This window comes from Mirounga angustirostris, unplaced genomic scaffold, assembly GCF_029215605.1.
Source record: "Mirounga angustirostris isolate CCGP_5_RB_7025 unplaced genomic scaffold, mMirAng1.0.hap1 SCAF_4, whole genome shotgun sequence".
Classification (NCBI taxonomy): Eukaryota; Metazoa; Chordata; class Mammalia; order Carnivora; family Phocidae; genus Mirounga; species Mirounga angustirostris.
Genome location: NW_026991712.1, coordinates 28814734 through 28840119, shown reverse-complemented (window position 1 = coordinate 28840119; position 25386 = coordinate 28814734). Strand labels below are relative to the sequence as shown.

The 25386-nt window shown below is 36.8% G+C and overlaps 1 protein-coding gene across 3 annotated transcripts in view; it reads right to left on the bottom strand.

Annotated features, from left to right (window-relative positions):
* Window positions 1-290: 290 nt before the first annotated feature.
* Window positions 291-25386, bottom strand: part of NUDCD1 (NudC domain containing 1) — an 86004-nt gene continuing 60908 nt past the window's right edge. Inside the window, exons 9-13 of one of the 3 annotated variants that reach the window (XR_010410545.1) lie at window positions 17437-17596; window positions 14682-14832; window positions 13392-13461; window positions 5846-5982; window positions 291-611 (exon numbers count right to left, since the gene is read on the bottom strand). Coding sequence is in view for 2 of the 3 variants with exons in the window: in XM_045896039.3 (XP_045751995.1) it covers window positions 14540-14832; window positions 17437-17596 (453 nt within the window). In the remaining variant the exon portion in view is untranslated. Of the gene's footprint in view, window positions 612-5845; window positions 5983-13379; window positions 13462-14205; window positions 14833-17436; window positions 17597-25386 lie in introns of those variants that run through there. The other 2 variants (XM_064587991.1, XM_045896039.3) reach the window with 2 other exon arrangements.

Here is a 25386-nt window from a genome sequence, read left to right as displayed (position 1 = left end):
TCCTCATTGTTTGAAGGTTATTTCTGAGCCATCTTCTTAGCACTTACGGCCTGTCCACCTTACAGGTCAAGCCCATTCTAGCAGAGAGAAAAAGACACAGGAGGCCATCACGCCAATCTGTGCAGGAATTGTCTCTGGTGGTCTCTGGGGTAGGCTGTAGGGATATGGGTAGTACACCAACAGCCTCTTGGTGTACAACAGTACACCAACTCTTCCTCCCTAAGTGTGATATTCTTGTTTTTATTATTTTTTTATTGTTCTCTTGGTTGCCTTGATAATGTAAATAGCATACTCTAGATATTTTTTTTTTTTAAAGATTTTATTTATTTATTTGACAGAGAGACACAGTGAGAGAGGGAACACAAGCAGGGGGAGTGGGAGAGGGAGAAGCAGGCTTCCCGCAGAGCAGGGAGCCAGATGCGGGGCTCGATCCCAGGACCCTGGGATCATGACCTGAGCCAAAGGCAGATGCTTAACGACTGAGCCATCCAGGTGCCCTTAGATACTTTTAACATTATCTCTTTTTGAATCCCACTTTGTGAGACAAGAAGATTGACACTCATGCTCTTTCTCAGCTCTTCCTCTTCCCTTCTGTATGTCACCCTCTGCACCTACAAAGTTAATATTTACATTATTTCTGGCTATCATTGCAGGGCTTCTTTGTTGTGTCTTTAGGTTGACTCTAAAAACTGAGACCCAATACAAAACATTTCCATATTTATGATTATATAAGCAGTGCTTATTAAAGGCCCAAGAAATCTGTTTGGATTGCATTTCCTCCTCTGTGTGTACAATAGCTTGACCCAATGCCACCTGAAGAGAAAATTAAGGTTAACATGCTTAACTTCATGCCATGTGTCACTTAGCATCATATTCGAACTGTGACTTCTCCAACTTTTTATTTTGCTCAGGGATTCTATTTGCAATTTTTCTCTTGGTTTATTTGTATTTAGCATACTCTTGAGTTTTTTCTAAGCTCAAAAACTCGTTTTATTCTATAGAGCTCTCCCTTTCAGAGCCCTCTGTCCTTTTCTTCCTAACTGGATGAGGTACTAACTGCTCAAGAACTAATTGTTTTTTAAGTGCTCATGAGTCCCTTCTCATCACTTTATTTGTTTGATCCCACTGTTTTTAGTATTTCATATTCTTGGTTTATTCTCTCATTTTATTGGACTATATCCTTAATAAGAACACTTTCAACTTTCCTAGAACTTACATGCAAGAAAAATATACATATTCTGCCCTCACACTAAATTGATAATTTGTTGGATACAAATTTCTGGATTGAAAATAACTTTGTGACAGAATTTTCAATTTATAGTGCCCTACTCTCCAGGTCAGTTGGAAAAAAAAAAAAAAAGAATCTGATGTCAGCATGATTCCTTGTGATTTGGTTTTTTGTCTTTGAAGATTTTAAGATCATCAAATAATCTCAGTATTATGAAAGTTCATGATACTGTCTAGGTGTGTCCTTCTACAATTGTTTTCCTGGACAGTAGGTGGGTCCTTTTAGCCTGAAAACTTTTTTCTTTAGTTCTGGAAAATCCTATAAATGGTGAAACCCCACCGTAGGTTATCAGTTGTTGTTTAAAACAAATGGGCAGATTGCCACTGTGGATATTCTGTGATACTGAGTATCTTGGCCTCTTTTCTGAATAGATCCCTCTCCAGTATAAAAAAATTTGAGAACTCTAGTGAGGAAATTCAGGGTATGTCAATAAATATAATCTACTTCACTGTGAGCTAACAGAACTATTTGTGAGGCCACAAATCTGCCCAAATTCTAAAATGAGAAAAACTTTTTTGGAAGCTCCAAAATCTTCACCAGAAGTCTTAGTTATTTCTAAATAATCAGATTTGTGTTTTGTTTTTCCTTTAAAAAAAGTTGGGGGGGCAATTGCAGGGAGGACAACAAATATTTTGCCTTGGAAAATGCCATCTGCTTCTCCATGAGCAGGGCAGAAGAGACTAAGGAAACCTATAGGTACAGTTGGCCCATATAGAGTCATTTAATTAATTCCTCTGATTTCAGCCTCATTCACTTTCCCACCTGATCAAATCTGAGCTCAGAACCTCCATGGGGTTCTATTTTGGTAAGCTGCTATATTCTCACTATCCCTTTCTCATAGTGTTATAGGTATCATTTTCTCTACCTGCTTCATCAATCCACTAATTTCTTTCTTCCAGAAATTGTTTTAAAATGTGCTTAATCTATCTTCCTATTTAAGCATAACCTTAGGTTTTTATTACTCATTTATATGAGCATTTCACATATGAATTTATGTGTCTATACATTTTCTTATTTCAAACAGGACTTAAGATAGAGATTGCTTTCAGGATATATATACCAGGATAGATATATAGACACACACACACCAAATTGTAATAAACCCTTTTAGGCCTAATAGATGTATATGCATATGTATCTTGATAACAACAGTAAATAATAAAATAAAAATTAAGGCTTCAACCTATATTGCTATAAAAATCTTTATGTTCTAGATAACTAGCTATGAGATAGCTGTAGTAAGTAGAAAAATGACCCCCCCCAAGATGTCCTACCTCCTAATCCCCAGAATCTGAATATGTTACATTACAAGGCAAAGAAATGTTATGGTTGCAGATAGAAATAAGGTTATTAATCAGCTGACTTTAAGATAGGGAGATTATTCTGTATTATCTGGGTGGACCCAATATAATCAAAAATGTCCCTAAAATAGAAGGAGGCACAAATATAATAGTGTCAGAATAATGCAACTTGAGAAATTAGACCACCACTGCTGGCTTTGAAGATTGAAAAGGACCATATGCCAAGGGAAGCAGGCAGCTTCTAGAAGCTGGAAGCCAAGGAAACAAATCTTCCCATACACATTGGTTTTAGCCCAGTGAGACAAGTTTGGGACTTGTGACTTCCAGAACTGCTAAGATAAATTTGGGTTGTTTTAAGCCACCAAATTTGTGATAGCTTAGTAATTTGCTCTATTAGGATACTAATCTACCTCTCTAGGATTTAATCTCTCTAGGATTCCTATTGTAATAAAGATTCTGGACTCCAGAATGGGCAAAAGCAGCTTAGCAGCACTATCTAGAAAATGCTATCATTTAGCACATTATTTCCATCCGGGTGTAGGTGAAAGCAGAATAATAATATATCGTTTAATGATATTAATATATATCATTTTTTAATGTGGTTTTAAATATAATTCTTGGAGAAAATTAAGGAGTACAATTGCAAAAGCTTCTCTTTGAACTGCTTAAAATGCATATGGCAATGTTGAATTTCCTTATTTATTAAAAGCAACATTTCCAACTCAACCCATTATATTTAGTTTTTGATGACTGTGAATTGACTGCAGTTTCTAATTTCACATCAGTTTGAAAAGTTGGTACTACTTGCCTTCAGATCTAGGATCAATACTGGTTAACACCAAAGTGTGAACATTTGCTAAGGGACAGATGGCTTGTATCACTCCTTTAACTCTACAATGAGTCAATTCTTATGAGTCATCATTCCTGAGTCCTACCAGGAATGCAGTAGAAACCACTAGTTAATTCCCTACAAAGAAGTTCACTCCTTTCAAAAATCTGTCATTGCATCTGACTCCACAGTGGACAGACTTGGCAAATAGGTCAACAGGCTTTCCTGCTTTGTTATAATGATTCATGGACACTGGGTAAATCAGGAAGCTTAGCCAGCTGCTTTCTTTGTAAAACATGGTCTCTGGGCAAGTAAACAAGTACATTTAGCCCAGGATTCAGCACAGGTTGAAATGATCCCTTGAGAACTAAACACTCAATGAAGTTTAAAAAAGGGAGAGGGGGAGAGCCAAAACTTGGAAAAAAGAGTAAAAAAAAACTGTGCAAGAAGCATTGCTTAAGAAAGGTTGTTCAGAAACAGTTGAATAGTAGTTTTTCTTCTCATCATACTAAACTGTAATAAAACCTTTTATGCCTAATTAGGAACTATTATACAGCTGGGGTCAGCCATTTGATAGATCACCAGGGAAACCATTAAAAAGCATGCACTTGGAAGAAATTCAAAAGCAGTGCTATAGAAACCACAACTGAAATTATCTAGACCCACCCCCAAAAGCATGGGGTGAAATCATGAGTTTCTAAAATCATAAACCAAATTTTCCCATTGATTTAAATATATGTAATTACTTTCCCAAAGCCTCTGTCTCTGAAGATAATGAATACTGACAACCACAGGAAAAGTAAGTCAAGCAGTAAAAGAAAAGCAATGATTGAGAAATATAATTGTGCCCAAAACTCCATCTGCTTAAAATCTTAGAGACTTGGGACCTATATGACCAGAAATCGCTACCACAATCATCAAGGAGTATGTGGACAAGTCACTACCTATGTATGTAAAGCAGATTTTAAAAGTGGTTAAGAACTCCCTAGAGTCCATACTGTCTTAGTTCAAATCCAGGCTCTGACACTGTCGTAGAATGAAGGCATACTTAAATTCTGTGTCCTGGTTTCCTCTTCAGTAGAAAAAAAAAATAGAATTGTTAAGAGAAAAGAGTTAGTATGTAAAGTACTAGAACAGTGGCCAGTACATAGAAGTGCTATTTACATATCAGCTGTAATATTGTTGTTACCTTTAAGAAATCGGATTTTTGAAATGCCTGTGGCTTCTATGTACTTATTTAAGGCAAAGATTCCAACTTGTCATTTAGATAAATGTATAAATTTAAGACAGTGTTGTTAGTTACATAGTCTATTTTACTTCCATATAGTGGCACCCACTTCGCAGCTGCCCTCAGACATAATGCTTCATTGTCACAGACTGTGTCTGTCCTTGGAGAATCTCTGGCTTCCAATCTCGTTGATTCCCTTCACTCCTAACACTGGTACCTGCAGCCATGAAAAGAACCCATCCCTGTACGTCTCAGGCATCAGGAACTCCGTTCAGGGTCCTTGTACCTTTCCCTCGCTGGTATCCCTCTACCAAACCACCTGTCCACACTGTTCTTTGCCCTACTCCAATAGCAAAGGGCAGGTGGAAAAGCCTGATAGCTAAGCAGAAATCTTTGATTTGTTCTTCTTTGACACCTACATGCTTTAAAAGAAATTTTCAGCCTCTCTTTGGGGAGGAAAACTAGTCAGGCACTCCATCTCTCTCCATCCCAGACCTCTAAAATTACCCGAAGGTAGTAGAACTGTGAATGCTGGCAGTACACGTTCTGCGAACACTGGCCTCTCAGCATGCCCTGGTGCCCTCCACAACAGCTAGTTCCCAAGCCTAGAAGTAGCATGCTTAGCAAACTTTGTTCTCTTTCTGCAAGCTTTAGAAGCCAATTGGTGGGGGGGACTCATTTAACACCCAATATCATGCTGTTACAATTATTTCTTATTTATCAGTTTTGTATTCTTTAAGACACTATAAAGCCTTTTGAGGAAATTAGCATGTATGGATAATTAGGCACTTTATATAACCTATAACCCTCACCACTCTGTGGGGAATGTATTATTTTCCCCATTTAGAGAGTAGGTATTGAGGAAAATCTGACTCCCTAAATCATGTTCATTTTACTAAATGAAACTTGAAGATCTGTGTTTACATTTTGATTAATCTTGGCACTTAGCAAAGTTACACAGAAACCTAGCATATTTTCAAAGTTCATACATGCTGTAGTAGGTATTAGTACTTCCTTTTTATTGCCAAATAATATCCCATTGTATGGCTATAGCACATATTTATATACCCATCCATTTCTTTATACTTTTGGCTATTGTGAGTAACGCTACTATGAAAATTCATGTACTAGTGTTTCTTTCTCTTGGGTATATACCCAAGCTTGGGATTAGTGGGTCTTATGGTAATTCTATGTTTAACCTTTTGAGGAACCGCCAGGCTGTTTTCCAAAGCAGCTTTCCATTTTGTTTGACGTTCTTGATTTCTCAGTTGTTTTTCCTCCTCTCTGATTCCTCCTCTCCAATTTCAGCTGGGTTCCTGAAGTACCAGTAACAAACCTCCAACAGAATTGATTATACCAACATTAGAGAATACACTTCATACTTTTATTACCCTGTACTTCCATTAAGATAGCCTCATCCTTCTCTTTTTTCCCTCTAGTAAAGTATGTATTTACAGACAAAGAAAAACCCTGAATACACATGTGCTATTGAGGTAAAGGACCACGGAAGAACAGTATTTCTTTGAGAGTTCTTCATTTCATAATTTCAGTGACTGGATTAATGTTGCATGCCAAACCATCGTTTTCCTGGGGTAAATACACATGGCAGGCAAGGGAGCAATATTTGTTTTAATGTCAAGAATATACTCAATCTTCTTCAACATTCCCCTGGTACCATTTTTCCAGAAATAAGAGAAGTAAATATCTGTGTTGGATATTTTAGCAAGCATTAAAATGAATCTCAAACTTAAATAAATTATAGAAGTAGAAAAAATGTAAGTGGCTTAAAAATACAATATGCTACAGGTTTCCCCCCCCCATTTTTAGTAGAATATCTATAGCATGGGCACATGGAAAAATGGCAAAATCAGAAAATAGAGTTTCAGAATTGAAACATCTCCTAAATCTCTTCCCTCTGTGGCACCAAAGAAGTTGTTTTCTGAATTTATTTTCATAAATACACATTTTTGAGGAGGATAGCAAAACTATTTTGAAATGGAAAAAATTACCCCTTCTAAAAGGCACTGTAATTTATAAACCCCTATTTACTGCTGCTCTTGATAAAAACATAATTTAACTATCATCTATAAACTCAGGTGTAAATGTCTAGCATAAAGTCTCAATGTGAAGAGCATAGTTACGCATTAAAAGAATTTTTCATCATGGAATCAGGCTTCTCTTGACCAAAAGGCTCAGGCAAAAGATAACTTAATGACTTACGTCACCCAAACATCCAAGAATAGATCTAACTTTAAGCACTGAGAGGTAGACTAGATGATATAATGAAGATCTGTTTTCTCTCTTACAGCCTCTTAGCTCCATCCCTCTATTGGGTCCATATTTTGAGAGGTTCTCACCTTACTATAGTGACAAATTTGGTTTTGTTTATATTCCTTCATTCTCACATCCAGTAGCATGTCTTTGTCCCAGAAATCACAGCAAATACTCATTGTGAATCATTAGTTCTAAATGGGTCAGGTTCCCATTTATGAACCAATCACCATAACCAGAGCAATGCAAAGTGCTGACTGGCTTAGCTTTAAGTGATGATGCCAAGGATGGAGTCAGTAGCACACAAATATATGGTTTCAGAAAGAATTTATGGTATAGCTACCAAAATAAAGGGGAATGGAGGCTGATGCCCAAAATATATAGGAAATGTGTACTAAAATGCTTAATACAAGTTATTAATAAAAGCAATACAGTAAAAAATGATTACACAATAGGAGAAAAAATTGATAAAATTCAATACTTAATCCTTAGATAAAAATTGTAGTAGCATTATGGAGTAATCATTGACATAAACTGCACATTTAAAGCATACTGTTGAATAAAGTTTAACTTATGTATACACTCATAAAATGATCACAGTTAAGACAATGAATACAACCATTACCTCAAAATGTTCCCTTATCCCCCTTTATAATCTCCCTTCAACCCCTCCCACTCAGCAACCACTGATCTGTTTCCTATCAATATAAATTTGTTGACACTCTAGAATTTTATCTGAATTAAATAATTTAGTTCACACTTCGGCTTGTTTCGCTCAGCATAATTATTTTGTGATTCATCCATGTTGATTATGTCAATAGCTTATTTTTTATTGTCCTGTCCATTGCATGGATATCTCCCAGTGGATTTTTTCATCTGTGACGGACATTTGGCTTGTTCTCAGGTTAACTATTACAAATAATGTGGCTATGTACAAGTCTTTGCATGGGCATATACTTTCATTTCTCTTGGGTAAGTGAAATGTTTTGGTCATAAGGTAGATCTAGATCTAACATTCTAGAAATTTGCCTATTTTCCAAAGAAGTTTCCAAATTCTACCATTTCACAATTCTAATCAGCAGTGCATGAGAGTTCCAGTTTTCGGATCCTTGCCAACACGAAGTATGGTCAGTCTTAAATTTGAAGCATTTCAATACCTTATTGTCATATCTTATGCTTTCATTTTTTGATATCCTAATGACTAATAATGTTGAGCATCTTTTCCATGTGCTTACTTACCACTCATAATATCTCCTTTGATGTGATGTCTGTTTAATACTTTGGCTCATTTAAAGACATTTTATTCATTTGATTATTTTCTTGCTGAGTTTTGATGAGTTTGAGTTCTTTATATATATTTTGGATACTAATCCTTTATCAGATGGGTGATTTGCAAAAGTTTCTTCCAGTCTGTGGCTTGTCTTTCATTCTAAGACTGTCTTACCAAGAACATTAATTTCTTGAAGTTCAGTTCATCAATTTTCTCTTCAATGGATCTTGCTTTTGCTTTTTGGTGTCCTAAACAAGAAATCTTTGCCTAGCCCCAGGTTACAAAGATTTTCTTTTAGGTTATCTTCTAGAAGTTTCAAGGTTTCTTTTCATTTCCATTTGCATGATACTTTTCCATCCCTTCACTTTCAATCTGCATGTGTCTTTAGGCCTGAAATGAGTCTCTTATAGGCAGCATATAGATAGATGGGTCTTGCTTTTTTATCCATTCCATCACCTTATGTCTTTTGATTGGAGCATTTCATCCATTTACATACAAAGTGATTATTAATAGGTATGTACTTACTGCCATTTTGTTATTTTACTATTGTTTTTATACTCCTTCTGTTTCATCTCTTGCTCCCCTCTCTCACAGGCTGGCTTTCTTTAGTGATCTACTTGGATTCCTTTCTATTTTTTGTATATCTATTACTGGTTTTTTATTTGTGGTTACCATTATGTTTATATATAACATCTTATGCACGTAACAGTCTATATTAAGTTAATGGTCACTTAAATTTGAGCCATTCTAAAAGCACTAAATTTTTACTCTTCTCACCACCCCCCCACCCTCAGTATATGGTGTCATACTCTACGTCCTTTTATTTTGTGAATCCCTTGACACATTTTTATAGATATAATTAATTTCACTGCTTTCGTGCTTCCTAATTTTCTTACTCCTGCTTATGGTCTTTCCACTCAGAGTCCCATTTAACATTTCTTGTAAGACTGCTTTAGTGAAATTTTTATTTTATTTTATTTAAAGATTTATTTATTTATTTGAGAGAGCGAGAATGAGAGAGAGTACATGAGAGGGGGGAGGGTCAGAGGGAGAAGCAGGCTCCCCGCTGAGCAGGGAGCCCGATGCGGGACTCGATCCCGGGACTCCAGGATCATGACCTGAGCCGAAGGCAGTTGCTTAACCAACTGAGCCACCCAGGCGCCCCCTTGCTGCTTTTAAAATTCTCTCTTTATCACTACTTTTTGCCATTTTTAATTACTATGTGTCTTGGTATGGACCTCCTTCAGTTGATTTTGTTGGGGGTTTCTGTGCCTCCAGGATCTGGATTTCTGTTTCCTTCCCCCAATTCGGGAAATTTTCAGCTATTACTTCTTCAAATAAATTTTCTACCCCTCTTTTCTCTTTCTTCTTCTGGAATCTCTATATGGCTAAAGTTATTAAACTTAATGGTGTCACTGAATTCCCTTAATATATTTGCATTTTTTTATTCTTGTTTTCTCTCTCCTATTCAGCTTGATAGCTTTCTATTACTCTGTTCTCCAGGTTGATCTTCCTGCTTCCTCTAGTATTCATTGAGTTCTTCATCTCTGATTGGTTCTTTATTTTCTATCTCCTTGTTGAGGGTCTCACTGAGGTCCTCCACTCTTTACCCCAGTCCAGTGAATATCTGTGACCATTACTTTAAATTCTCTATCAGTTATATTACTTATATCCATTTCATTTAGCTCTCTTGCTATGATTTTTTTTTTCCTATTCCTTCATTTGGGACATATTCCTCTAATTTTGCCTTACTTTCTGTTTCTATGTGTTAGAAAAGTCATCTATGTCTCCTGCTCTTGAAAGTAGTGGCCTTATAAAGAAGAGGTCCTGGAGCGCCCTACAGTGCAATTGCTCCTGTTTACCAGAACCTGGCAGCTCAGGGGTGTCGCCTGTGTGTTGAATGCACGCTACTATTGTGGCTGAGCTTCATTTGCCTTCAGTCCAGTCATCTACAATGGTCTCTGCTTTTGTAGCAGGGTTTGGTCCCTGTGTTAGGGGTCTAGTCTGGTACTGCCTTGGGCTTGAGTTGGGTCAGACCAGGTGTTTGCCAGAGCTGCAGTAGCACAACTGTAGAGCATGTCCCTGTGTTGTCCCGAGAAGTTTTCATTGTTGGGTGAGGCCTGCAGTCAGACCAGATGTCTGTCCCTACCCCACTGCTGGAACTGCTGTGTGTGGTGGTTATCTCCCCCTCTCCCTGGGCAGGAGTCACTTAGGGGTGGTGCTGACTCATCACGGCTGCTTGCACACTGCCATGTTTGTGGCACCTCTTTGGATGGACTCCTACCGAGGGTGTGTTGGAGATAAGTCCACAGAATACAGGGATTGGGACATGCAGTGTTAGCAAGGTCAGTGCTGGTTTGCTGTGAGAGGAATCTGAGATGGGGGCAGATCTGTACAAGTACGCAGGGCCGGGGCACACTGTTAGCAAGCTAGGTGGAGAGGGTTCAAGCTGTGCTGGTTCCTGCAGGTGTCTATATATCTAGGCTGGGCACAGGTGAGAGAAATGGCACCTGCCAATTCCTCTGTTCTTGGAGAAATCTCCCTCCAGCATACACCCCAAGATTAGCAAAAAAATCTCCCTCACGTATACTCCAGGTGTCTTTCAACCTGCTGCTTCTGTATCTCAACGGGGCTGTTTGTGATGTGTCTCTTGAAGGGTGGGGACTCTTTCCTATCACCCTCTGGCCTGCCCAGCTGAGCCCGTGTTTTCTAAAGTTCCAGGTATTAAGCCCCACTGATTGTTAAGAATTGAGAAGTTAAGCCCTTCTGGTTTTCAAAGTCAAATATTATGGGTAATCATCTTCCCTGTGTGGGTCCCCCATGCCTGAGGTGCCTGGTGTAGGGCATGCTCCTTTCACCTTTTGTGCCTGCAGCATCCCTCCCCCCTGTGGATAGTTCTGAGTCAGATTGGCTCTGGATGATGTCTCTACCCTTCCTAAACCCTTCGATGTGGCCTCTTCTTTACATTTAGCTGTGGAGTCTGTCCTGCCAGTCTTTGGGTCATTTTCTGGGTTATTTACGCTGATGTGGATTTTATCCAGGTGTATCCATGGACAAAATAAGCCTAGGATCCTCCTAGTCCACCATCTCCCTGGAAGTCAATTTATTGACTTTAAAAGTTCACTTTAAAAGTTAATGCAATGATATGTATGTATATCTGAAATGGTAATAATTATACATTTTGGTTCTAAATGGCACAGTATATTTTTCTAAAATAAAATTTCTCAATAATTTTTTGAAGAAAATTGAGTATAGCACTTAACTATGACAGTCTTTCAGTGCATATACATACCTCTTAGAATTTACATCGGTGTGTTGCAAATAGGTTACAGGTTTCCTGGATACTTAATCCCTTGGTCCTTGGATGGCCAAGGTCACTTCTGGCCAAGAGCAGCCCTGGTGTGCCATAAGTATAATTTTCTGTGTGTCATGAAGCGGGGGGGTGGGGTGGGGGGGTGGTTAGAAGTCTATACTGGGGGGCACCTGGGTGGCTCAGTCATTACGCGTCTGCCTTCGGCTCAGGTCATGATCCCAGGGTCCTGGGATCGAGCCCCGCATCGGGCTCCCTGCTCTGCGGGAAGCCTGCTTCTCCCTCTCCTACTCCCACTGCTTGTGTTCCCTCTCTCGCTGTGTCTCTCTCTGTCAAATAAATAAATAAAATCTTTAAAAAAAAAAAAAAAAGAAGTCTATATTGGTTGGACATAGTATGGGTACATGTGATAGATTTCAAAAATGGTTCCAATTCTTCACCCTCCCCATAGGCATGTCCTCTGCCATGGAACTTTGCAGGGCACTCTATTCTAACTCTGTGAAAAGCTATGTGATTTGCTTTGGCCAATATGATATGAGAAAATGTGACACAAATGGGAGTCTTGAAAAATGGTTGTGTAATTGATCTTGCCCTGTCACATTCTGACACATAGCCATAATACATGCCTGGGTTAGTCTGCTGCTGGAAAAGACAGGTGGAACAGAATCTCACGATGGATGTGGCTGGCAATGGATGAACACAAGTTACCTCTCTTGAACATGACTTACCTGCTTTTAAACCCAAAATACTTCTTCAAAGCAAAGACTTGGGGTTGGCTCTTTTTATTTCCTTCCCATGGCAGAAACTTAGGAACCAGGGAAACACACAATCTTAATTTTCTTATTTCCTTTGAGGCACTAAGAGGGTATTTCCCTCCTTAATATATACATTAAACATTAGAAAAATACATTTTTTATTAACAAGAGTTTTCACAGGTCTATCTATTCTCTTGGAAAAGACACAAATCCTGTTGTCATCTGCCCATGTGTTATAATTTAGCTGCATCTTTCTCTTATGAGAAAGAGGGAAGATATTACTTACATAATGAGTGTCAGGAGGTGCCTCGTTAGCGCAGTAGGTAGCACGTCAGTCTCATAATGAGTGTCAGGGAGTTTTCGGGCCCACAAAGAGGGATTTAACTTAAAGCTTTTTATAAACACTAATAATACATATACTATTCTAATATAAAAACACTACAATTTAGTTATTCCCCTAATGACAGACATTCAGATTCCTCCAAATTTTTATTATAAACATCACTATAATGTATATTCTTATATATATTGCTCTGCGCACATGCTGTTTTCTAGTATTTCTGGAATTCTAGAAAATGCACTGTTTATATGTATTCAAATAATATTTAATCCTTTGGTACCTACTGACACTCCCACCAACAGTATAGGCGAGTTTCCATTTTCCCTACCTCGGCCGATATGCAATGTTATAAAACTTTACATTTTTTACCAATTTCCCTGATTACCTGGGAGACAGCATCTTTTATAAAAGTATTGGCCATCTTTATTTATTTTTCTATGACTTGGCTGTTAATATCTTTTGTTTCCTTCTCTTCTGTATAATTTTTTTGCTTTTTATTATGAAATAATCTTTTGACTTTCTACATTTTAACCCTCATCTATTATGCACTGACAAATATCTTCTCTCATCCTGTTGTTTTTACAACTATTAATAGAATCAGGTCATAAAGAAATTTTACATTTTGTAATCTATTAATCTTTTATATTCTTGCTTTCTGGGTCTTCAGAAGCCCTCTCAATCTTGAGATTATACACATTTTCGTCTAATAAGTAAATAAAAAATGTCTCTATTTACTGATCCAATTATACCATCTCATTTAATTACCACTTCATAAATATCTTGATATCTGATTGGTTACCTTTTATCTTGGCTGGTTTTGCTCATTAAAATGGTATATGAAGTAAACAATTTTCCAGGTAAATGCAAGCCTAAAAAATCCAAGGAAATAGTAAGAAACTAAAATTCATGACACAAAATATTTAATGTACTAAGCAGGGTTTTTTTTTTTTTTTTTTAAACGTAGAAGTTCAAGAAGTACAAGGATAAATCATAATTTGTGTGTGATAGATTTACATTAATGGATACTAAGAATTATACCTCCTGTTATCTGTATTCCTGTGCAGTTTCCTCTCACACTGACTTTAGACCTGGCCATGTGACTTGCTTTGTTCAATGCAAGAAGAGCAAAATGATGCAAACACAGGCCTGACAAGCTCTTGTATACCAAGGCTTGCCCTCTTGCAAGGTTTTCTCTATCACAGGAATAAGACGAGTCTAGCCTGCTGGAGAATGAGATGCCATGCAGAAAGAACAGAGATGGCCCAATCAGTGATTCATAGATTTTCAAATGTCCTTGTTTTAAATCACTGAGTTTTGAGGTGGTCTGTCGTATAGCAATACAGAAGAGCTACACTTTGTGGAATCTTATCATCTCTTTATGTCTGTGGAAGAACAAATGGATAAAAATTAAGTGGAAAAAATTAAATAATTTGAAAAAAAAATCTTAGTCTTTCAGCAAACTGTAAGAATACTGGACCTGTTGTACTTCTGTTGTATTCCCCCTCTTCCATATCTATTTAGTCCACTTAAGTATTTACAAGAATCAACAGTTTATCTGTTATCCAAAAATTCTATAGGTACAGAATGAGGAAACTGTATCAATGAACAAAGAGTACATGATAAATATTTTTATTTTTAAACACTGAATTGTACATCTTTCATATAAAAGATGAAATTCCAGCCTGTTTTTTAAAAATAATTATACTTACTAATACTTTTACATTTTTTTAATAGAAGCCAATTTCCTCTAAATTTTCAGCTTCGTTCCATAACTTTTACAGAATCATAATCTCTTGACTATATTTCCAATATCCTTTAAAAAATAAAAAATTCATACAAGATAATTTTATTTAACATAGTAAAACTTAACAGGTTACAGTATAACTACCAACCTTCTGGCTATAACTGAATACTTTTCCACTACAGAAAAGCCAAAAGTTGGAGTAATCAATTCTCTGTATTTACTTTTATTAAAAAGAGGTTTTTGGTAGTGAGAACAAATAATCTCTCATTTGTTGCTTGAAAGCCTAAAATAGGATCATTGGTTTCTAGGCTTGCTACTTGCTGCTTAGCAACCTGTCCTACTTGCCTGCCTTCCTTTCTGTTGTAAAGTACAGTGGACATGGCAGTAGGCTGACGGTAGATGAATACTCGACGCAGGCATTCGCACAGGGCTGCATAGGAGTAATTGGGAGCACAGGCAAAAAATTTTTTGTCTCTCTTTGATGCTTGGACGTAGCCTGACAAGAAATAAGAAACAAATAAAAACCCCATATATTAAAAAGAAGAAAAATGTGATTAAACATTTAATATTTCATAGTTTTTATTACAAATTAAAATGCTTCAATAAAATATACACCATAAATATTCAACAGTGGTTGAATTCTGAACCATTAATGATTAGCCGTAATCAGTTTCTCCCAACTGGTGCAAAAATAGCTTTAATTCCTAAGGAACAAAATAGTTAGGGTTTTATCTCTTTAAGAAAAACATAGTTCCTTATTATTTCCATGAACAATTAAAACACTAAAAATCTAAAATCAATAAAACTGAAAACATGTCAAACTATCTGTAAATGCCAGTTTAATAATCAGTTAGGCATTAGACTCCTGATTTCAGCTGAGGTCATGATCTCAGCATTGTAGGATCAAGCTGAGTGACTGGCTCTGAGCTGGGTGTAGAGCCTGCTTGGGATTCTCTCCCTTTCCCTCTGCCGCTCCCCCTGCTTGTGCTTGCTCGCATGCATGCTCTCTCTCTCAAATAAATCTTCAAAAAAAATAATTAAGCTGGGGCGCCTGGGTGGCTCAGATGGTTAAGCGTCTGCCTTCGGCTCAGGTCATGATCTCAGGGTCCTGGGATCGAGTCCCACATCCGGCTCCTGACTCAGCGGGGAGTCTGCTTCTTCCTCTCCCTCTGCCTCTCCCACTGCTCATGCTCTCTCTCTCTCTATCTCTGTGTCTCAAATGAATAAATAAAATCTTTGGAAAAAAAAAATTAGGCTCATCAATCACAGATGTAGCATTACAGAATCTTTTTTATCAAATAAATGGGAAAAAATTATAGAATGCCACTGTAAAGTTATTTCAGGAGTGTGTCTATAATATAGGCCCCAAGCCTGAAAATGCTAATATGACAATGCATTCTCTTATTATTTCTGTAATGTTAGTGGTTATTTTTATACACCAATACCAACAATGTAGTAGGATTCTGTCATACTTCAGCTTCCAGAAGTAGAACCTTGAGATCACTACAAGCTGGAATGAAAATTCAAGTATCTGATTTTAAAAACTCAATTAGGACATCCCTTGAAAACTAAACTTTGGAAAAAATCTTGTCTTTTAAAAAATCTTTACAGGTTAAAAGGGCATTTATGTTCTGAATTACAAATTAGGATTTTCAGATTGGGACATGGTTACAAATGTCATAACATGTGAGAGAAAAAACAGGACACTAATTTAAATTGAGATCTCACCAAATAATGAGCAAAGGAACGACTGAGCACAGGAAGGCCACCACTTTTTTTTTCTAAGATTTTATTTATTTGAGAGAGAGAGCACGTGTGATGCAAGTGAGGGAAGGGGCAGACCGAAAGGGAGAGAATCTCAAGCAGACTCTGTGCTGAGCCCCACATAGGGCTCGATCGCATGACTCTGAGATCATGACTTGAGCTGAAATCAAGAGTTGGACACTTAACCAACTGAGCCACCCAGGTGCATTTCAATACTGGTTTTAATATTAAGCAGAGTTTGAGGAGGAAAAAGTGAAGGGGATGTAGATACCTATTTGAGTATTTTAGAATTAGCTCTCCAGGCTAACCTTGAGAAAATTAATAATGTATATAACATCTCAAGACTACATATCTAATGCAATGTTGATTTAACTTAAATTCAAGTGTAGTAGAATTTGTCTATGATAACGGATTTAGGGATACAAATGAAGAATCTGCGCATATAAAAATTATGATAGCGCTTTCTTTACTGAAAAAAGATTCAGAATTGTGAATTGTAGTACAGAGGCTAGAAATTGTGTGTTTAAATTTTTCAACAAAACTGTATTGCACATCAGAAAAATCCCATTTGGTGTCTGAATTAACCAATTTACGCAGCCTATATTATTAACTATAAAGGGTAACTGACAAATCTCTATAATTAAGGTTGTATTCAGAATGTATAATTTTACTTCCTGTTGCCAGTTTAAAATCACCTAATAAAGCAATAACTGTGCCTAATCGACATAGAAAACTGCTCCCACACAATATTTAGACATAAAATCGATTATTGTATAAGTTTACAATTATGTAGATCAAAGTTTTTTGAGATATAGTTTTAAAACCATTTTCCCTTTTACCCTACAGAATAAATTTGATTTCTGCTTTCCCTGTTTTCATTACAATGGCTCTTTTGCACATAAGTTCCATGACAGATGTCTCCTCGTGTGCATTATCTTAGAGCAATTTTATCATGTTTTTGAAGATTACTCTAAAGAAACCTGAATACAAGTTCCATGTAAAGTATTATGAAACCCACTGTTCATGTTCTAATTCAGTATATTTTACTTAGAATAAACAAATGACTGATTAGAATGATTCAAGTGGTTAGATAACCACTTTGATTTCTAGTCTGTGTTGACCTTCTGTACAAGCATAAAAACAGATTAATTCTACTGTTCTGTTCCAAAAGTACTAACGTTCATCAGCTATAGTAAAAGCAACCAAATTATAGTACAAATCAATCCAAATATAATTAGGACAGCTCAAATTAAAAAAAAAAAAAAAAGAAATTAAAAAAAAAAAGACCATAATTTTTGACATAATGGAAAACGCTTGCAAAGAGTTTGTTTTATACCTAAAGCATTGAAAGTTGCAATATGTTCCCACATATCATCTTGTTTGCTGGAGTGTGGTTGCCAGAGTAGGGCATCAACATCATGGCGCAAACAGAAGCAGGGCATTTCTTTAGGATCCACTATGACAGAGAAAAGGTACTGGTTGCTTCCAAGATTCACCTAAAATAAAAAGTGACAGAATAATTAACAAATAACCATGATGCCAATAATTGACACAGAGTGCTATGTCAGCAGCTTTTCTAAACTTTCTAAATGCATAATCTGATTACCTCTTCAGAAATGCGCCTGGGAGAAATGTGCTAGTGCCATGTCTATTTTATAGTTGGGGAAAATGGTACACAGGGCCTTTAAGTTACTTGCCCAGGGGCAGCCTGGTAATAGTGGAGCTGAGATTTGAACCCAGAATCTATGTTCGTTTCTTTTTTAAAGATTTTATCCATTTATTTGACAGAGAGACAGAGCACAGCCACAGGAGCGGCAGAGGGAGCAGGAGAAGCAGGCTCCCTGTGGGAGCCTGACGCAGGGCTCAATCCCAGGACCCTGGGATCATGACCTGAGCCAAAGGCAGACACTTAACAGACTGAGCCACCCAGGCGCCCCTGGAATTTATGTTCTTAACCACTATACTATACTGCCTCTCAACTGTTAGTAACCTAGTTTAAAACATGATATAAAGCATTAATTTACAGACAGAATATTTTTTAAAACATAGAATACAAATATGAAGTTTACAAAAGGTTAACTTGTAATAATTACCAAGAACAATTATAGCTACTAGGATTTATGAGCATGTGCTTATATGCCAGGCATGTTACAAATATTAATCTCAACCTATAAGGCTATTGTTACCTTCATTTAATAGATAAAAGAACATACTTGGAAAGTTTGAGAACTTGTTTTAGGCTACAAAGAAAAACCACAATGCTGGGATTCAAGTTCAAATCTGTCTTTACAAATTATTGACTTTGACGTACTATTTATAGTATCAATGTCAAGAATGTTTATTATGTTAATTTTTATTGCAATACTGATGACTAAAGGAATTCATTTTAATACAAAACCATCAGGCTGAGACTCATACTTACAAGAATACTTCTTTTAATGAAAATAAGTTGAAATGATATTCTTTATAGAAATGTTATTATTAGAGTTAAAAATGTCTAAATACCATACCAACAAAACCACATCAAATGGAGAAAACATAAAATATGCATAGCACTTGATAAATACTGAACTGCTCTCTTGAGTTTCAGGGTTAAAATGAGAGGTAGAGACCTGACCTGTATTCAATAGGGAAAACTGTGAAATGGCTCTCCAGCTAGAGGGTTTGTGGGTACAGCTGTGCCAGCAGAGGCTCCTGGTCACCGGAGAATCCTGTGACAGAGCAACCCAATTTCTGTTGCCCCAGCAATGCCTGGAGATAGGGCTTCTATTTGTTCTCTACAGAGGGGGGGAGAGGCTGGCAGACAGTGTTCATAGATGATACCTGTGTATACGTATATATACTTACAAGGATGTTTACTGCAGCTTTGTTAATAGAACAGTGAAACACTTAAAACTGGTACATTTATTCTTGGGGGAAAAAAAAAGTGCCCCTTATTCTGACTTAGATGTTCCTTCTCTTCCACTCTCACTTTATATGTATCTCCATTACAGTGGAATCAAAGTACTATTAATTACAAAAACAGCAATTTCACATGGTTTCATTTTGCTCCTGCTAACCACTGGCTAAGTGAGGTTCATTTTCAAAACCACCAACTGCCTGGCCTTTTATAGTAAGTTTGATGGATCCAACACTGCTTCAAGCTCTCTTCTCTGCATGTCCCTCTAATATTCTCATTTATAATTTACCAAGGGCTTTCACAGAAGGAAAAAATAGTTGAAATACAAATAGGGGTTGATATTTTCATAAAAATGCATTTACTTTTATAAGCCAAGTGCCTTAAGAAAGTATTGGGTATTAACAATGAAAATGATGTACCTCTGATCCTCGCATATATGAATGGACAACACTAAGAGAACAGAGGGCCCTGAATCATCAAGTAAAAGGCTAACCACTGAGGGAGATCAGTCATGAAAAAGGGGGATGGGGGTGTAGGTCTCTTGCTATGTGCCCCTTATTCCAACTTAGATGTTCCTTTTCTTCCACTCCCACTTTATACATAGCTCCATTACAGTGAAGTCCAAGTACTCCTAATTACAGAAACCGCAATCTCATATGGTTTGCTTTTGCCATACCTTTCACACCGCATTCTGCCTGGACTCTTCTTGCCCTTTCTTGCCTGATGGATTCCTTCTCACCCTCCAAGATTCCATTCAATATCAGTTGCTCTGGGAACTTCCTCTATTCCCATGGTTATATGAGCTGCTTGAACTCTTGAGAACCCTCAGCATCAAGTATATCATTCCAAACGAATTTTCATATTTGTGTGAGATTCTTAATATGCATGTATACCATCCATGGTATGCTGACTAATGTACCACCCCCACCCAATGTCCACATCTTAATCCCATGGAACCTACGAATATGTTACCTTTCAAGGCAAAAGGGGCTTTGCAGATATGACTAAGTTAAGGATCTTGAACTGGAAAGCTAATCCTGGACTACCTGGATGGGCCCAATGTATTAACAAGGTTTTTGTTTTGGGTTTTTTTAAGATTGATTGATTTTTTTTATTTATTTTTTTTATATTTATTTATTTATTACTTATTTATTAATTATTTATTATTTATTATTTATTTATTTATTTATTTATTTATTTATTTATTTAGACAGAGAGAGAGAGATAGCAAGAGCAGGAACACAAGCAGGGGGAGTGGGAGAGGGAGAAGCAAGCTTCCCGCCGAGCAGGGAGCCCGATGTGGGGCTCCATCCCAGGACCCTGGGATCATGACCTGAGCTGAAGGCAGATGCTTAACGACTGAGCCACCCAGGCACCCCTAGCATAATTTTGAAGGGCTCTAGGATTTTCAGAATGGTAAATGAGCACTGGCTTCAACTTAAAAACACCAGCTGAACTCACCCCCAACAAACAGTCAAGCCTGTCCTTTGCAGCTTTGAAACCAGGCACTGACTTCTCCTTTCCAGCTATGAAAAGTCCTAGGTGGCATCTTCTTCCAATATAAAGCTGTTTTGACTACACTGAAAATCTGTTGTTTAGTGTAGTCACCATCATTAATGATCTTAGCTAGACTTTCTGGATAACTTGCTGTGCCTCACCTTGTAATTTCATGTTATGGAGATGGCTTCTTTCCTTAAACCTCATGAACCAAGCTCTGCTACCTTCAAACTTTTCTTCTACAGCTCTTTACCTCTTCCAGGCCTTCATAGAATTGAAGAGAGTTGGGGTCTTGCTCTGGGTTCGTCTTTGGCTTCAGGGAATGTTGTGCCTGGTTTTATCTTCTGTCCAGACCACTAAAACTTTCTCTGTATCAGTTAAGGCTGTTTTGCTTTCTTATCACTGGTGTGTTCACTGGAGTAGCACTTTTAATTTCCTTTAAGAACTTCTCCGGAGTGCCTGGGTGGCTCAGGCATGAAGCGCATGCCTTCGGCTCAGGTAATGATCCCAGGGTCCAGGGATGAAGCCCCGCATTGGGCTCCCTGCTCCGCGGGAAGCCTGCTTCTCCCCTCTCCCTCTGCCCCTGCTTGTGTTCCCTCTCTCGCTGTGTCTCTCTCTGTCAAATAAATAAATAAATATAGTCTTAAAAAAAAAAAAAGAACTTTCCCTTTGCATTCACAACGTGGCTAGCCATTTGGGGAAAGCAGCCTAGCTTTTGATTTTAAAATGACAGACATGTGATCTTTCCTTTCACTTTAATGCTTAGAAGCCATTGTAGGGTTATTAATTGGACTAATTTCAATATTGATGTGTCTTAGGGAATAGGGAAGGTTAGAGAGGGAGAGAAGGGAATGGCAAGGTTGGTCAAGCAGTCAGAATACATACAACATTTATAGATTAAGTTTGCCATCTTATATGAGCAAGGTTTGTGGCACCCCAAAACAATTACAATAGTTAACAATAAAGATCAATGATCATAGATGACTGTAACAAATACAATTTTTCAAATTTTTTTATTATTATAAGAATTACCAAAATGTGACAAGGAGACACAGTGAGCAAATGCTGTTGGAAAAATGGCTCAATAGACTTGCTCAGCACAGGGTTGCCAGAAACCTTCAATTGTGAAAAAACCAAACCAAACCAAACCAAAACAAAAACAAGAAAAACAACAACAAACGAAAACACTGCATCTATGAAGCACAATAAAAGGAGGTATGCCTGAACTTTATGCCATACTCAAATAATACCTTCTCTTCTCAGTTTTCTCCGTTAATAAAAAGAAATAAGGCAACAATAGTTTATACCTCTCCTATAAAACTTATCTCATTTCCTTTATATGCTCTTTGAGGGTGAGGCCTATGACTCTAGGTGGGCTACTTAGCCCCTACTTCATTCTCCTGTAAATATGACAATAATAGTACTTATTTCACAATTGTTATAATCAGTAAAATATATTTCAAGCACCTGCATAGTGCTTGGAACTTAGAAAGACCTTAGTAAACCAAATATTCTTTATCGCCATTCTAGGCATCTTCTATAGATTCTTCCTTAAATATTATTGGCATTCCAAATTAAACAAAGGAGATGAACATTAATGGGGAAAGCATAGCAACTTAGCAATGATCTTCATGAAATCATATAGCACTTAATTTTATGCCTAAGAAATGTGTGAATAGCTATTAAAAAGAAAACCCTTACTCTGTGTTAATCAGCATATTTCATTTAGACAAATTTCTAAACTCTTGCACCATTTCAAAACTAAGAAACGCAAAATTCATCATTCTGCTTGTCATTTTATTGTCAAATAAATTCTATCTATAGTTCCACCTGTATGCCCATCAGTTTTAATTTTATACCTTCCTATAATGCATATGTTTCAGTAGTTTGCAGATCTGCCTAGAAAAAAGTGAACAAATTATTCTTGAAATAAGATTTGGATGCTTTAAATATACTCTCAAAACCAAGTTTCTGGAAGTTTTAAATAAAGCAAATTAAAATTAACTAGTCTGATGATACTAACTGCAAATAATGTGAGAAAAAACATGCTTTAATGAGGTAAACAATTTAGAATTCTTCTATGTGTAGTAAGAGACTGTGTAATATTCATTTTACCTAATAAATTCCAGCCTTTCTTGTCTTCATTTTATTTTTTTAAAGATTTTATTTATTTATATGACAGAGACAGACAGCGAGAGCAGGAACACAAGCAGGGGGAGCAGGAGAGGGAGAAGCAGGCCTCCTGCTGAGCAGGAAGCCCGATGTGGGACTTGATCCCAGGACTCTGGGATCATGACCTGAGCTGAAGGCAGCCGCTCAATGACTGAGCCACCCAGGCGCCCCTCTAGTCTTCATTTTAAATCAAGTATTCTACACAGCTAAATAAACAAGATTATGTCACTAAAAAAAAAAAAAAAAAAAAAAGCCACTGAAAGATGTTTGATCCTTCTTGGATTGGTCAGTGCCATGACAGGAAAATAGGCTTATAATTCCATTCAAAGTTGCAAAGTAAGAGTGGATAAAGGAACTGCATATAAACACTGATTTTAAGGTAACACCTAAAAAATGTTTGGTTTCATTCTTCTCATAACAGTACTGGAATCTTGTGATAATTATTCACGCTTTTTACTACTTTTTCTTGCCTCGCTTCACTAGCATGGATTTCCAGCACGATGCTGACTAGGAGTAATGAGGGCAAACACCTTGCCTGCTACCAATCTTAGCGGGAGGCATTCAGTCTTTTACCATAAAGTACAATGTTAACTCTAGGTTTCTCAGGGAGGCAGTTAGCTTCAATTCCTAGTTTGCCAAGCATTTTTATCATAAATGGCGTAAACGTGGCTAAAATATTTTTAGTCTGTTGATAATGCTGAATTTCACTGATATTTGAATGCTGAATCAGCCTGGAATTCCCAATATAAACTATAATTGGTCATGATGTATTATCATTTTATTTACTGTTGGATTTCATTTACTAATATTTTACTGAGAATTTTTACATTTTATTCATGACAATATTGGCTTCTCTTTTTTCATACTTTTCTTTTTTTGTCATAACTTTGGCTATCAGAGTACTGTGGCCTCCTAAAATAAGTTTAGAGGTATTCCTTTTATTTCCTGGGACAGTTTGTAGATGAATGATACTGTTTCTTTGTTTGGTAAAACACTGGTGAAGCAACCTAGGTCTGGAGATTTGTTAGAAGGTTTTTAATGATAAATTCAATCTTCTTAACAGATATAGGACTACTAAGGTTATCTATTTCTTCTTGAGTGAACTGTGCTTGTCTTTTAGGGAATTTGCTGCACTTAAATTGTCAAATATATGAAAACAGAGTTGCTCATAATATTCCATTATTACACCTTACTGTCTTTGGACCTTTATGCACCTTTTTATTCCTAATATTGGTAATTTGTGTCTTCTTTTTCCTTGGTTATTCTGGCTAGAGACTTACCAAGTTTGATCTTTTCAAAGGATGAGCTTTTGGTTTCGTTGCTTTTATTATTTTCCACTGATTTCTTCTCTTACCTTTATTAAGTTTCCTTTCTCCTGTTTGCTTTAGATTTGATTTGCTCTTTTCCTAAGTTTAAGGTGCAAGCTTAAACTATTAAGTTGATACATTTTTTCTTATATAACCTGTAATGCTATAAAAATTCCCTCTAAGCATTGCTTTAGGGGCATCCTACATGTACTATGCTTCATTTTCATTCAACACAAAATTTCTTAACTTCCTTTGTGAGGTCCACTATGGCTCATGGGTTATTTAGAAATGTGTTATTTAATTTCCAAATTACTTGTGGGTTTTCCAGATTTTTCTGTTTTACTAAGTATCTAATTTAATTGTTATGATCAGAGAACACTCCATTTGTGATTCTTATTTTTAAAAAATTGTTGAGTATTATTTTTTGGGCCAGAATATGGTCTATTTTGGTGAATGTTCCATGTCTCTTCTGGGATTCCAATCAGATGTAAATACTCCTAAATGCTTTTTTTGTTTTTAATCCCTACCCCACCCCCCACTTTGGTTTAGGTTCTACTAATTTTTAATAACCTATTTTCAAGGTCACTAATTCTTTTTTCACAGATGTACTGAATATACTGAATATACTGATGAGTTTGTTAAGGCATTCTTGTTATTGTGATTTTTTTTCTAGAATATTCATTTTAAAATTCTCTTACAGTTTCTCTCTGCTATAATTCTGCATTTATTTATGTACGTATGTATGTAATTCATATTTTCTACTAAACTCTTTAACATCACACAGTTATTTTAAGTTCCTTGTCTGGTAGTTCCAAAATACATATCATTTGAGTCTGGTTATCTGGTCTGCCTTGTCTCTTGACAGTGGAATGTTTTTACTTTCTTCTTTTTGTGTGCCTTGTATTATTATTTTTTTGCCTTGTAATTTTTTATTAAATACAGGATGTGAAAAACAGTAGAGACTGAGGTAAGTAGTATTTATGCCCGAGAATGGACACACTTCTGCTAGTCACTAGTGTGGGTGGTTATGACAGAGTAAGGTTGTAAAAAGGCTGATTTAAGCTTGAGTTCTGTTGTTACGGTTACTCTCAGTGTATCCCTGGCTTCAACTTCCCCTAGTGTTAAGTTATTTCAGGGTTTGGGCCTTTTCAGTGACACAGTCCTTCCTCCAGTGGTAGAAAACTTCTAATAGTCTGGGCCTCGGATGATCTGACTTCTCTCCCAGGCCCAGAGATGGTGTTTTTTAAAGTTTTTATTTTTATTCCCCTTACCAGCAATAAGTCTTCTTCTGAGCCCTTGGGATGCTAAGATTTGATGCTCTTCTCCCAGCAGCTTAAGACTTCTGTTACTTATGGAAAATAATCTAAGAAGGATATCATACACTGCACTGGAGTACAGAGCAAGGGACATT